The following is a 12,319-nucleotide window of genomic DNA, read 5'->3' on the forward strand; positions in this document are numbered from 1 at the left end:
GGGCATCCCTGCGCCCCGGCCCCGCCGGCAGCGCTGCCCTGCCCCGGGCCCTGCGCGGCCGAGGCTTGGGAGCAAGTTGCCATTTCACGCATGGCAGAGGCGAAGGGGAATGACCGTGCATTCCGCTCCCAGGCTGCTGGCTGCCCTTAACAATTTATATATATGTATATAATATATATATTACGTATATTATAAATGCATGGTAAAATATCCACGCCCCGCGGCTGCCAGCGAGCTGCGGCTATGTGGGAGCCGAGGGTGCGCGGAGCCGCCCGGGCCGGCGCGGCCGCCCCCGCGGCGCCCGGCGCTGCACCGCGGGCACCGCCAGTGCCGCGGGCAGAAGTTGGGCGAATCCCCCCCCCCCGCCCCAAAACGCCCCTCCCCGATTTGTGAAGCTCCCCCGGAGCAGCCGAGAGCCAGCCAGCCCGCCCGCCCGCTGGGGACGGAGGGGGCGCGGAGCCGCGTCCTGGGGCTGCTACAGGTGGCCGCGGTCGGGGCGGGCGCGGTGCTCGGCGCTGCACGGCGGCTGTAACTTTTCTCGGGACCGGGTCTGCTTGGCACTGGGAGCCGCGACGTGGGCGCTGGTAGGATGGCGGCGGCCCCGTGGGACGCGGTCCTCCTCCTCCTTCTCCTCCTCCCCGGGTCGGGGGAGCCCGCGCCCGCGGGGGACTTGGCACCCGCTCGGGCGAACTTCGGCAGGCGCTGCCCGGGGTGGGCTCCAGCCGCCGAGCGGGGCGCGGGGGCACATCGCTGCCGGGCACACGCTGCCCCGGCCGGGCCGTGCGGGATCGAGCCGTGGCGCAGTCGGGCGCGCAGGCGGGGGCGGCGGGAGCGCTCCGTGGAGCGGGGGTGGGTGTGTATGTGCGTGGGTTTTTCTCCTGCTTAGTCCAAACGCGTCCCGCGAACACCCCGCGCCCTCCCTGCACCCCCAGAGCCCCGCCACGCCGAGCGCCCGGCGGTGCGGGCGCGCCTGGCGGGGACTGCGCGGTGACCCGCGGTGTGTGTGTGTCTTTGAAGGAGGCCGAGATCCCGCAGGAGCTCATCGAGCGGCTGGCGCACAGCGAGATCCACAGCATCCGCGACTTGCAGCGCCTCCTGGAGATTGACTCCGTAGGTAAATTAGTCCCGTCCTCCTTCCTTCCGCGCCGTCGGCCGCCGCCGCCCCGGGGGGAGGCACCGCGGGCGGCCCCGCGCCCCGCTCCGGCCCCCGCGCCTCGGGGGCGAGACCCGTGCGGGGACCCGGCCTCGGTGCTGGGCTTCTTGTCAGAAGGGAGGCGGCGGCCAAGGGGCCGATCGGGAATTAAAACTTCGGGGAGTTCAGGGTGGAGAGGGACCCAGTGACCCCCCGTGTTTTCAGACCTCTCCGTCTCTCAAGCGGAGAGAGGAATTTCCCTGAGGTTTGTTGTTGGGTCTTGTAATGCTCTGTTATCTTTAAACTACTGTCCTAGAGGTATTTAAAATATTTGAAACAATATTTATGAATGAAGTAATGTCTCTTCAAGCACTGGGCTTTATTAAAAGGAAAATAAACCGTCCGCGCTGATTTTAAACAGGAACCTGCATATGAAGCTTACCCTGAAAAATACACTTTTTTTTTTCTCCAAAAGAAAATAGTGCAGGGTTATTTTCTGCATCATTAGGCATGCAAATGGGTGTAGTGAGAACGTGCAGTTAAACAGATCGTTGCAGCAGTAAATCAGATCTAGAAGCACTGTATTGCTGGGTTTCTTATCATTTGGTTTCACTTGATGCACTTTGTTCCTGATGATTTCTTCCCTCAGTTGAGAGAGAAACCCGGCACTTTTGATATGCCCAAGGGAAACCTGCATCTTGCTGAAGCACAAACATGGAGAAAAATGAATGAGTTCTTGCTTGCACTGGTACTGGGCCATCCCCCTTTAAACCATATGCTGTGTATTTTTGTAAAGTCTGTGCCAGGTTCAATCACCTTCATTCAGTGTTGCAGGATCCTTCTAGAGTTTTAACTCACTGCTTTTTGTACAGTGCTCTATTAATGAGCAGGAATGCATTATTTTGCAGGCATAGCTTTCAATTTTCATGTGATTAGGGAGCAAACGGTTTCCCATTACACCGAAAATGGGAATATTTCTCTCGTGACACTTTACCATAGAGGCTAATTACTACTTACCAGATTGGCATCGGTTTAGTATTTTTGGAGAGTGGTGCTTCATCATTGTTGTTTATCACTGCAATTAAAGAAACTTTCACAACAGGGAAGGGGTATGCAGTACGTATTTCCCCAGTGAAGGCTGTTTTGGACAGACAAGTGCACTGCTGCTAAAATCTTTTTCCCAGTGAACTCGGTAGAGTTGGCTGCTGTTGCAGAAGGGCTGGATCTGAGTGCTCACATTTTAAAATAATGCATGCTGCTTCTGCCTTTGAGTCAGGTTCTGTAGCTACCAGAATACGTTATTTTTTCAAATACCTCAGTGTAAGAAGCACATGCTTCATTTTTAAATACCACTTAGAAGGAGAGCAAAAGTTCACGTGGCTCCATTGCAAGAGAATCAAGCAGACAAGTGGAGCAATGGCAGGAGATGAACAAATTGGTAGATGGAGCAGAGAAATTTATTTTGGAACATAATTATTTACCTCGTGGCGAATATTAACCAGGGGATACAAGACCAAAAATGGAAGAGGTCAGCCACGAGTTTACCATTTCATTTTGCTGTTTTCTTGCAATTTGTCAGTTTAGAAACCATTAGAGAAACAAGACACATAAATATTTTACTATTTCAACATGAAACAGTAATTCCTTAAGACATGAACTCAAACAATATTAAAAAATAAAACGAAAATATTCAGCCTTTCACCCGGTTCTTGCTTATGTGAGTGCTCCCTTTGCCCGTGTGCTGAGCTGTACTCTGAGCTACACAGGCACGATTGGGTCTTTTCAGAGTAACCTGTCTTTACTACCAGCATTTGCATTTTCTGGGCACAGTCCCACGGGCTTTACTGTCATGAGTAATTCTTACTAAGGGCTTATCAGAGTGACTAATCAAACATTGAAATTGCCATGCTTTCTTCAGTAAACAGGATCAGGCCTGTTTACTATATTTAGTATTAGCTTCAATTAGCAAATCAAATGTCTTCTGGTTGTCCCTGATAAATTGATATTTATGAAATGCATTTCCCTAGGGCTGCAATTGCCTTTAGGGAAGGGCTAGTTCAGTGAGGGCTTGTACAGTAGGTATATTCCTCTTTTATAGCATATACTCATTTTAAACTGAGGCTCAGAGCAAAATCACTCCAGTGACTGTTCTCTCCCTCATTTTAGTGTATGGTATTGCCAGTCCTTCTGCATGTGAGTAGCCCTGTTTAAACTCTGTGGGTGGACTTGAGAATTAAGAATGATCTTGTAGGCTAAGAGTTTGCAGGATCAGGCATGCATGCAGAAAATGTCTGATATTCCTGAGTAACAAGGCGGAATCTGTGGAAAATGAGGGAAGAACAGTCATTTTCTCTCCTGCAGTGCAAAATATATATTTTTAATTGGAAAAGTAAGTTCTGTAAGTCAGAGTGGGCAGGTTTTTCTTCTATTCTGACAGATTTGGTCTCTATATTGTAGCGCAGAGATGACTGATAACCCCCTTCATAAAATTAGAAACCACACCCCCAGACCATCTGGCATATTACTTAAAGAAAAACACTACCCAACATTGTATTCAAAAAAGAAAATCCAGGCCAGTTTGTCAGAGCCCAGTGCTGCATGTCCGAAAAGGCAACGTGAAAATTCTCTCTTAACATCAGAAAATAGGGGTCTTGTATTAATTTGCTGTGGTTGGGACCCGTCGGCAGTGGCAGAATTGCCTTGGCATGAGGGAGAGCAGAATCTGACCCTGTTGGAAGCAGAAAGCATGCCCAGCCCCAGGAAGTAGGCAGCTCTAGTGTGCAGAGTACAGTTTTACTACGAGCAGACTAAACCACCGAAACGGGGGCATTTCCTATATTCTGCCTGTGAAGTTCTCTTCGGCTTAGCAGGGTGGTTTTTCTCCTCGCGCTTCACCTCTCCCGTCTGTCCTGTGGGAGGTAGGGTTCATTTCATCACCTATTATGTTTGCCTCCCGCTGGGAACAGATTTTCCCCCAGTCATCTCCCTGCGTGGGGAAAGGCAGGGCTGAGTGTGCTTCTTTGCATGGTTTAAGGGCATCCACCGCAGGGTCCCCTTAGGCCATGTGAATTTAACGGCCTGTGATTAAGAACCAGCAGAGCAGCTTTTGTTAAGTGGAGAAATGTTCTAAATTAGCAGTAATACTTTCATGAAGAAGTGTTAGATTGCTGCAGAGCTCAATCTATTGGAAAATCTGCTGTTGACTTTGTGGCTTTTGGTGTGGTGCTCAGATGGAGGATGTTACAGTGTTGGCTTTCCTTGCACCTCTTAGACATGATGAGAGGAGGGCATCTGCCATGTGTGTCCTGTGTTTTTCCTGAGACAGATGAGGGAATACTCCTCCTCCTTTACAGATGGTTGATCACATCTAGGTAAAAGAAAAAAAAAAAAGCTAAACAAAACAGGATCTTGCAGGCTGTTACTTATATTTCCTTCAATAGATCAAAGTTGAAAACTTAATGACATCTATCTCTGCAGTTGGATGTCAGAAGGGCGTATTTTGAATCAGCCAAAAAGATCAAACAAACAGTCTGATGTTGCCTTGGGCTTTCTGGCTCTAGGACCGATTTGTAAGACAGACCATTTCTGTTTATTGTACCTTACATTGAATTCCTGAAAAAAAAAGAGATGATGAGAATTTCCTAAACTGCTGCTGTTGGTACTAGAAGTCTTGGATCTGTACTTTCTGGATGCACATCAAAGTGACGTCTAGGAGGGTTTGTGTTGAGACTGCATGTATTGGGAGTTGTACCTCACATAAAGCAGTTTGGAAGGAAAATGGTAATGCAGAAGTATAAATTGATAAATATAAAATAGCAGTAATCTTAGGATGCTTTCCACATGCTTCTTCAGGGAGAAGAGTAATCACGTATTGGCAGTGTCACAGAAACTCTGTGATTTATACTCCATGACCCAGTGGAAAATTGCCAATCTGACAAAAAAGAACAATTTCAGCTACACTAATGGATTGACCAAGGCTAATTGCAAGAGTTTTTATGCCCATCATTGATATGTTGTCAGTACATAAAAGATTACAGAGAAATTTCTTGATCGGCTGCCACGAAAACATTTTTTTATTATTAAAACGTTAAAAGAGAACTGCATTAATCTGGCTCTGTGCAGCATCCTCCATCTTCACTTGGTGACAAGCAGTGTTCGATTTCTAAACTAAGAACCACCCGTTTCTAGGCTTTCTGCTCTGAGCCTCATTTTGTGAGGCGCTAAGCACCCATAAACTCCCATTTCCTTTGCTAAGAGCTCATCCTTATCCTGCAACTAAATCAGTACATTAGGGGGAAAAACTGATGCAAATTAGGTATCAGCCTTCCTTAAGTCAAACTAGAGAGTGCTATTTGTAGCATTGTAGTTTAGGTGAAATAAAAGTAAGTCTTCTGGCCATACATCCACGGTCCAGTGTGAGTTTCAAGGCTGACTGGGTGATTTTTCAGTCCTGCTTGGGCAAGACTCCTGTTGACTTAGAGATTGCTTGAAGTGCAATGATTTTCCCATTGACTTCACTGGGAAATGGAATTTCTTCCAAATGCCTGTGGGGATCAGGGGGATGCCAAATGCCTTTAGCATTTTAGTGTCTTCTGGCTCCAGCCATGTGCTCTGTAATTCTGTTTATTAAGAAAAACCCAACATGGATGCTGTGTCGATAGAAATAATACAATTTCTGTTGCATAATGCACTGAGGTTTGACTGGAACTTGTTTTGCAGTCTGCTGTGCTGGCTTTGTAGATCTCTTTTTTTAAGCCTCACAGAAGAGACACGAACTTAGGAAATGATATACATGTTTAAGATATGTAGTGAGACAGTGAGATACAGTATGAGCCAGGGGCCTTCTTCACCTTAAAAATCATCTTATAAGCAACACATGCTCCTCGACGTGTCATTTTGCTTTGTAAACATGACGATGGAACGTGGCTAATTGCAGCTGAGTCGAGCAGTTATATATAAGCACATGGCTTAACATATTGGTTAGCTGATCATACTAGTCCTTTAGTCTAACCAGTTTCTTTAAACAAGACAGCAAGAAATCCATCATGGTAGAAGGGAGCTATGCCAGTGTGTTGAGTGTGGGATTAGGGCCTGTGGCCCAGCTGGCAGCATCCACAGTTTCTCTTTTCAGCAAGGATGCATGTGCCCACCAAGCAGTTCAGATTAGAGGTATTAGTTTTGTGTTTAATCTCTTTTTAAACACTGTTTGCTTGTGGACAGAGATGCTTCTTGCTCTGAGCCTAGCTTGGATCTTAGGCCGAGCAGAATTCATGCTGCTTTCTTTTGAGTATCACTTCATTGCCTCAGATTGAGGGAGAGGTTATGACAACTCGAAGCTGCCAAAAAGGAGGTCAGTATGAAGGTGTTGGGTGGCTGAGTGCTAGGAAACAGAAGAGGGCTGGAGACACATCAGAACGGATCCTCATTTTGCATAACACCATTTGGGATCAGGTGGATGGCCTGGTGCCATTGGAATGGGATGTGGGAGACCTGGCTTCACTCCCCAGCTCAGTTGCAAACTTCCTGTGGGATCTCTGGCAAGCCATTTTGTTTATCCCACTGATGAGTTTTCTGGAGTATGGGGTACAATAAAAGCAGGAATAAAATCCATTAGTCATTGCTGTGTTACATGACAGGACTGGGACTGCAGATAAGGCCCAATACCAGATAATTGGTCAGGTTCCAAAATTTCCCATCAAAATCTATGAGAAACAAGCGCCCTACATAGGAAGCAGGAGCCAGTTTATTTGGGTAAATTGAGACTGGATTTCACAATGACTTATTTCATACAAGGATCTGTTCAGCTGATAAGGAGAATAGGCAGGAGCGGTGGGTGATCCTGGCACTGTCTCTTGGACCTCCCATTATATCTTCTCTTAGCTACCTAAGTGGAAATATAGTATTTTCCAAGAAGTGATGATAAACCCTGAGGCACAGAGCTCTTTCTAAGGTGCTGAAGATACTGCTGTCTTCACATCTTACCTGGCTCTGCAGGTGATTTCACAAGCTCCATGTTCCTTAGGGCACGGTTTCTTGGAGGGAGGAGGAAAGGAGTTGGTTGGTTTGTAGACCAGAGGCTTATCATGTGTGTTCTTAGTAAAGCTGAGAATAAAGCAAGTTCCAGACTCAGAGTCAACTGAGTATAGAAAAGGAACTGGAAGCAAGGAGTGTGACAGTGCAGAAGATGGGAGTATAGGATTTTGGTAGCTCACAGAGAGGGTAATTGAGTCCTGTGTAATATCCATTTACATTTTTTAGTGCACATCACAGTTTTCTTTGGAGCCAGCAGTGAAACCTTGGAACTCTCCAGTGATGTTACAGAGGACACTCCAAGCAGCAGAGTGCTAAAATCCTTAGTTTTGGTGTACTGGAATCTGTGTGCAGTCCTCTGTTTGCTTACATCTTCCTGATCCCCTGTTTGCAGATTGTGCTCGTCATTTTCAGAACCCCACTGCATGGGACACGACCTGAACTGCTTCACTTAACAAAACCAAATAGTTGGAGCAGTTATTTTGTTGTTTTTTATGATGAATGAAATGCCAAGTTTTCCATCTTTGCTTTTTCTCATGGCCCTTTAACCCATGTGGTAGGCTTATTTAGGGAACAAGACAAGCCTGGATGCAGTCCCAGAGTCTGCAGTAGCTTCAGATGCCCCTCCAAAGGTTAGGATACTTCACAGGGGATTTGTTCTGCAACAGAGAGGCTAAAAGGAAACCCATGCTAGTTACTTTTTGCTTTTGATTCTGTCCTAGTGCTGCCCTGAAAACCAAGCAAGAGAAAATTTACAGAGGCAGCATTGTTGCTGTTGGGTCTATAATACCATATTTTCTACTGTAGCCTCATACAAGAACTTCAAAATGCTTGTTAGAAACATTTCACATGCAGTATTATTGTTCCTATTTCTACACCTTTCCAGTAAGAAAAGCTGTATTATGCCTTTCACATAAAAATGCAACTGTTTAACTTTAGATATGGTTCTCTGCCACAGTGTGTGCACTGTTTCAGTGTAAAATGGATATTAGAATTAAATTGTGCATGCTTATACATGACATTTAACTATGTCTGTGTCTTTCCTGCCTTTTGCCCTTGCAATTGCATTAGCAGGGAGTATATTAGACTAGTTGCAGCAGGATTTGGTCTTGTGCATATGAACGGCACAGATTTATATGTATGGAACAGCACTGTAGAGACATTGATGCAAATAACATACCTGAGATTTAATATTTTGTTTCCTGTCCTAGGATATGATGATGTTTCAGAAACAAACTTGAGATCCTATAGTGTTCATTCTGCTAAACATGTGCAAGAGAATCGTCCTGTGCCCATTCGCAGAAAAAGAAGCATTGGTAAGAAACAAGCTGTTTGTACTTTGGGAGTGAAAGCAGAGGGGGTGCTTTTGGTCAGCCAAGCAGGACATTTCACTGGAAAAATGTGACATACACAAAGGGAAAAAAGGGCATTTCTAGTTTCTGCCTTTCTTTTTGCACAAAACGAGCCATTGCCTGAGAAGCTGTCTTCTGGAGGATGTCCATAGGAGACAGACAAGCACAAATTCTTTACATTCACTTTCTTGTTGCAGCATGTTCGAAAGCTAGACCTCGGTTAGAAAATGCTGTGATATTCAATGTATAATTCATAGTGTGGGGAACAACTACAGCAGTGTGCTTTAAAAAACATCAACAGTTGGTAGAGTTTTCAGTACAGAAGCTCCACAAAAGGAAACAGCTTGACTCTTTATTCACAAGAAAAATACAGTTTATCCTAAAAATTAAAAGCCATTGATGGAAACGCTGGGACATTGATTTCCATCATTGCATAGGGCACCGGGCATGTTTACAGGGGATTTTATTCTTATTAAGCGACGATGACGGTGACCCGACAACACCCGAATATAAATTTAAAGAGATGCTAGCACAGGGTTTGTATGCAGTGCTTGTTCATCTGATTAGGCCTGAGTGTTCTGCCGTTCCCATTTGAGTGTGGAAAACATCCATGATCTTATCTGGGATGGGTAGTTCAGAGTCAGTCTATTTGTGCTTTCAGCTGTGGTGGTACGCAGAGATAGCGCAGCATGCTGTCAGCGTGGATTGCAGTGTGAATTGGCAGGCGCGCTCGTCACATTGAATGCCTCTAGAGAACAGCGGTTCTGAAACAGTCTGCTACACTTGGCACCTTACCCTGCAAGGTGTTGAATGCCTCCCCATAAAAGTCAGTGGGAACTGGATATGCTCAATAACTTGTGGGAGTTGCCAGCTATCTTGCAGTATTGGATCCGTTAATTTTCTTGAGTTCACAGCACCGGGGATTGAGAAAAAGAATTTTCACTCTATTTAGTCCATTGAAACGCATCTCTTTCAAAACTGAGCCTAGATTTTCATGTTACAGGCACAGGCCAGGCCTGAACTTCTTGTACTTCAGAAGTAACTGAAGAAGTGCAGGCAGTGTTCCAGTTCCTTGACACATCTAACCCAAAGCTATCACTGCTTCCACTGTAAGGCAAAAAAAAAAAATCCAAGCTGTCTTTGGAGAACTTATCGTCAAACAACTTGTCCCTGTGATTGCTATTTTTTGCTGGACCATTTTGAAATATCAGCTTGACTTCTTAGGCAGTCCCTAGGATGAGAATGATAACATGGTTTGGATTGTGACCGCATTACACAGTAGTACAGAGCTATATAATATGGCTGAAGCTGTGATTTGCAGGCTCACCTTACCTAAGGCCCAGCAGGATTTGGTTTAGATGCAGATTTTTTGGTCATGCTGCTCTTGTGGGTTTGCCTCATTCACGAAATAATAAATTAAATAAAACCCACCATGTACAAAGCTTTGATAACTTCAGTAAAAATTGCAATTGCCCTTTGGAATGGTGGATGGACCAGACTCCCTGATGTGGGGATGTTAAGGTTTTGGAAGTGGAAACCCAAGTCTCGAAAGGTTCAAGCTGGTGCAGGTTTTCTCCCAGCTGAAGCAGTTTGGGTATGACTCAGATATCCTCAGTGGAACCGCTGAGGTGGTATTTGCCAGGTGCTGCATGTTTGTGTGATACCATGTGTGTGCAGGGATTGCCACAGTGCTGGAAAACAGCAGCCGCTGTTACGCAGTCGCTATGAGGCTGTAGTAGAGGGTCATCAAATCTAGAGGAGCCCCTGGCTTGCTGTCACTTCTAAAGGGCCAGGATTGTCTTATCTAATGGTATGTGCTCCGAGCTATGTCGGGAGCCAGGCCATTGTAAACCCTCGTTTCTGGGCTGGGCTTTTGGGAGTGAGTCAAGCTTCTCCCTCGAGTAGCACACACACAGTTTAGTGGCAGGCAAACAATGCTCAGCACCGACTTGTCAGTAACCAGTGGGAGCTCAGAACAGGAGCTCAGAACACCGTCTCAGCTCACAGCTCAGGGGTGCCGCTTACGGAGGGTGTAAAATGTCTGCGTGCTGTGGGGTGAGAGCAGCTGCTCACCTGGAAGTGTGAATTTCTTGTGCCCGCAGAGGAAGCGATCCCGGCTGTCTGCAAGACACGGACGGTCATCTACGAGATACCTCGGAGTCAGATCGATCCCACCTCGGCCAACTTCCTGATATGGCCGCCCTGCGTGGAGGTGAAGCGCTGCACTGGCTGCTGCAACACCAGCAGTGTGAAATGCCAGCCGTCCCGGATACACCACAGAAGTGTCAAGGTGAGCACATCCTGGCTGCAGAGCCCTCCGAGGGTCCTCTTCGGTCCGAAAACTCCGTATATTCTCATGGCTGTGCCGTATGACCTGGATCTTCATTATCCATCCTCCTGGCCACAGGATCGGATAGAATGCTCCTCTCCGTTTTGAGTGAGCAGATGGCCTTTTCAAGTTATGTGATCATTGGGAAATCTCGGGTTTGGATTTGATTTTCGCAGGATTCCCTTTAGGTTTTCTTCTTTTGTAATGAAAATAAAGTTGATTGTGTCTTTCCCATGATCTCGCACAGTACAGATCTTAAAGTTAAGAAGATAAAATGACTCAAGGGGCATTGGGCTTAAAAAAATAAATAAATCACAGTATGGAATGCTGTTTTCTTAATTAAATATTATGCAGCCTAAATTGGGCTTTTATATTTGACAACATAACACTTTTGATCTGAAAAAATGTGTTTCAAATTATCTTACCCCAGGGATAGAAGACTCAACAGCTTCATGCTGTATTTACTCATTAGGCAAAATCCCTATTGCAGCTTTCCAGTAAATATTACGTGAAATATTTATGTTCATTTGGCTTCACTGTGTTCTAGTTTTTATCAGTATTTAAACAAGTACTGTTGATCTACATCTGTGTGTAGGAGATTAGACTTACACTTAGCATTTATATTGTGAAGACTCTAAGTTCTTGTTGTTCTTGTTGCCCTGAGTATTTTAAGAGCAGAGTTTAAAAAAAAAGAAACCATCACACTCTTGAACATAAAATTGCCCAGCACAACACACTAATCAGTGTACTTGCAATGGGTTTCTTATTTAGAAAAGTGCTGTTCACGTAGTGCTGTATATCCTAGACAGAAAATTTAGGCACCAAAGCCATTTCATTGTTTTTCATACGTGCAGACATGACTCTGAGCAGGATTTCTTTTTCTTTTCTCTTTCTGAATATCTGAATAATAAGCTGGAGAAACATCTGAGCAGATTCCCTCAGTGTTTCCAAAAATAATCATACTTTACACTTGCTTACTGCCTTTCCATTGTGGGATATGCTTTGCAGAAACAATTAAAAATGAGTTAAAAATTGGGATCAGTAATTATTTGATGGTTGAGAACAAACTGAGCAAGTTGAATGACTGCAATTGTAAGCCTTTCCAAATAGGAGCTAAACAGTAGAGTTTAGTGCCTCAGGGTTTAGTGCTGTTGCCTTTGGGTTTGATGAAGCTTCCAGTTAGTTTTGTGTAGCAACTAACACATACAAAGCAGCTGGAAGTGCCCAAGAAAGAGTTGAGATGTGTATTACAAACTTGCTGTTGGTACCTGTGTGTGATACTGCAACCTTGTGCTTCTTTTCCTACCCCTGCAGTGATGGGGGAGACAAAGATGAGAGAGAGGTTTGGCTGCCAAAGTCCCCCACTACTGGGGACACCAAGCGTCCCCTAGAAGCTGCAAACTCCCCAACTGGCAGCAGCTTTGCAGGATGTCATTGCTGGGGCTGCTTCCCTCATTCACTTTGCTGATATGGTTG

The 12,319-nt window shown here is 45.5% G+C and overlaps 1 protein-coding gene across 7 annotated transcripts in view; it reads left to right on the plus strand.

The window, feature by feature from the left end:
• PDGFA (platelet derived growth factor subunit A) overlaps positions 1-12,319 on the plus strand; it is a 36,266-nt gene that overhangs the window by 1,078 nt on the left and 22,869 nt on the right. For all 7 annotated transcript variants that reach the window (XR_003534275.1, XR_003534276.1, XR_003534277.1 and 4 more), the window contains exons 2-4: positions 1,018-1,114; positions 8,374-8,478; positions 10,617-10,804. Coding sequence is in view for 4 of the 7 variants with exons in the window: in XM_027683567.1 (XP_027539368.1) it covers positions 1,018-1,114; positions 8,374-8,478; positions 10,617-10,804 (390 nt within the window). In the remaining 3 variants the exon portion in view is untranslated. The remainder of the gene's footprint in view (positions 1-1,017; positions 1,115-8,373; positions 8,479-10,616; positions 10,805-12,319) is intronic.

This window comes from Neopelma chrysocephalum, unplaced genomic scaffold (genome assembly GCF_003984885.1).
Source record: "Neopelma chrysocephalum unplaced genomic scaffold, ASM398488v2 Primary Assembly neopelma1_65, whole genome shotgun sequence".
In the NCBI taxonomy this organism is placed as follows: Eukaryota; Metazoa; Chordata; class Aves; order Passeriformes; family Pipridae; genus Neopelma; species Neopelma chrysocephalum.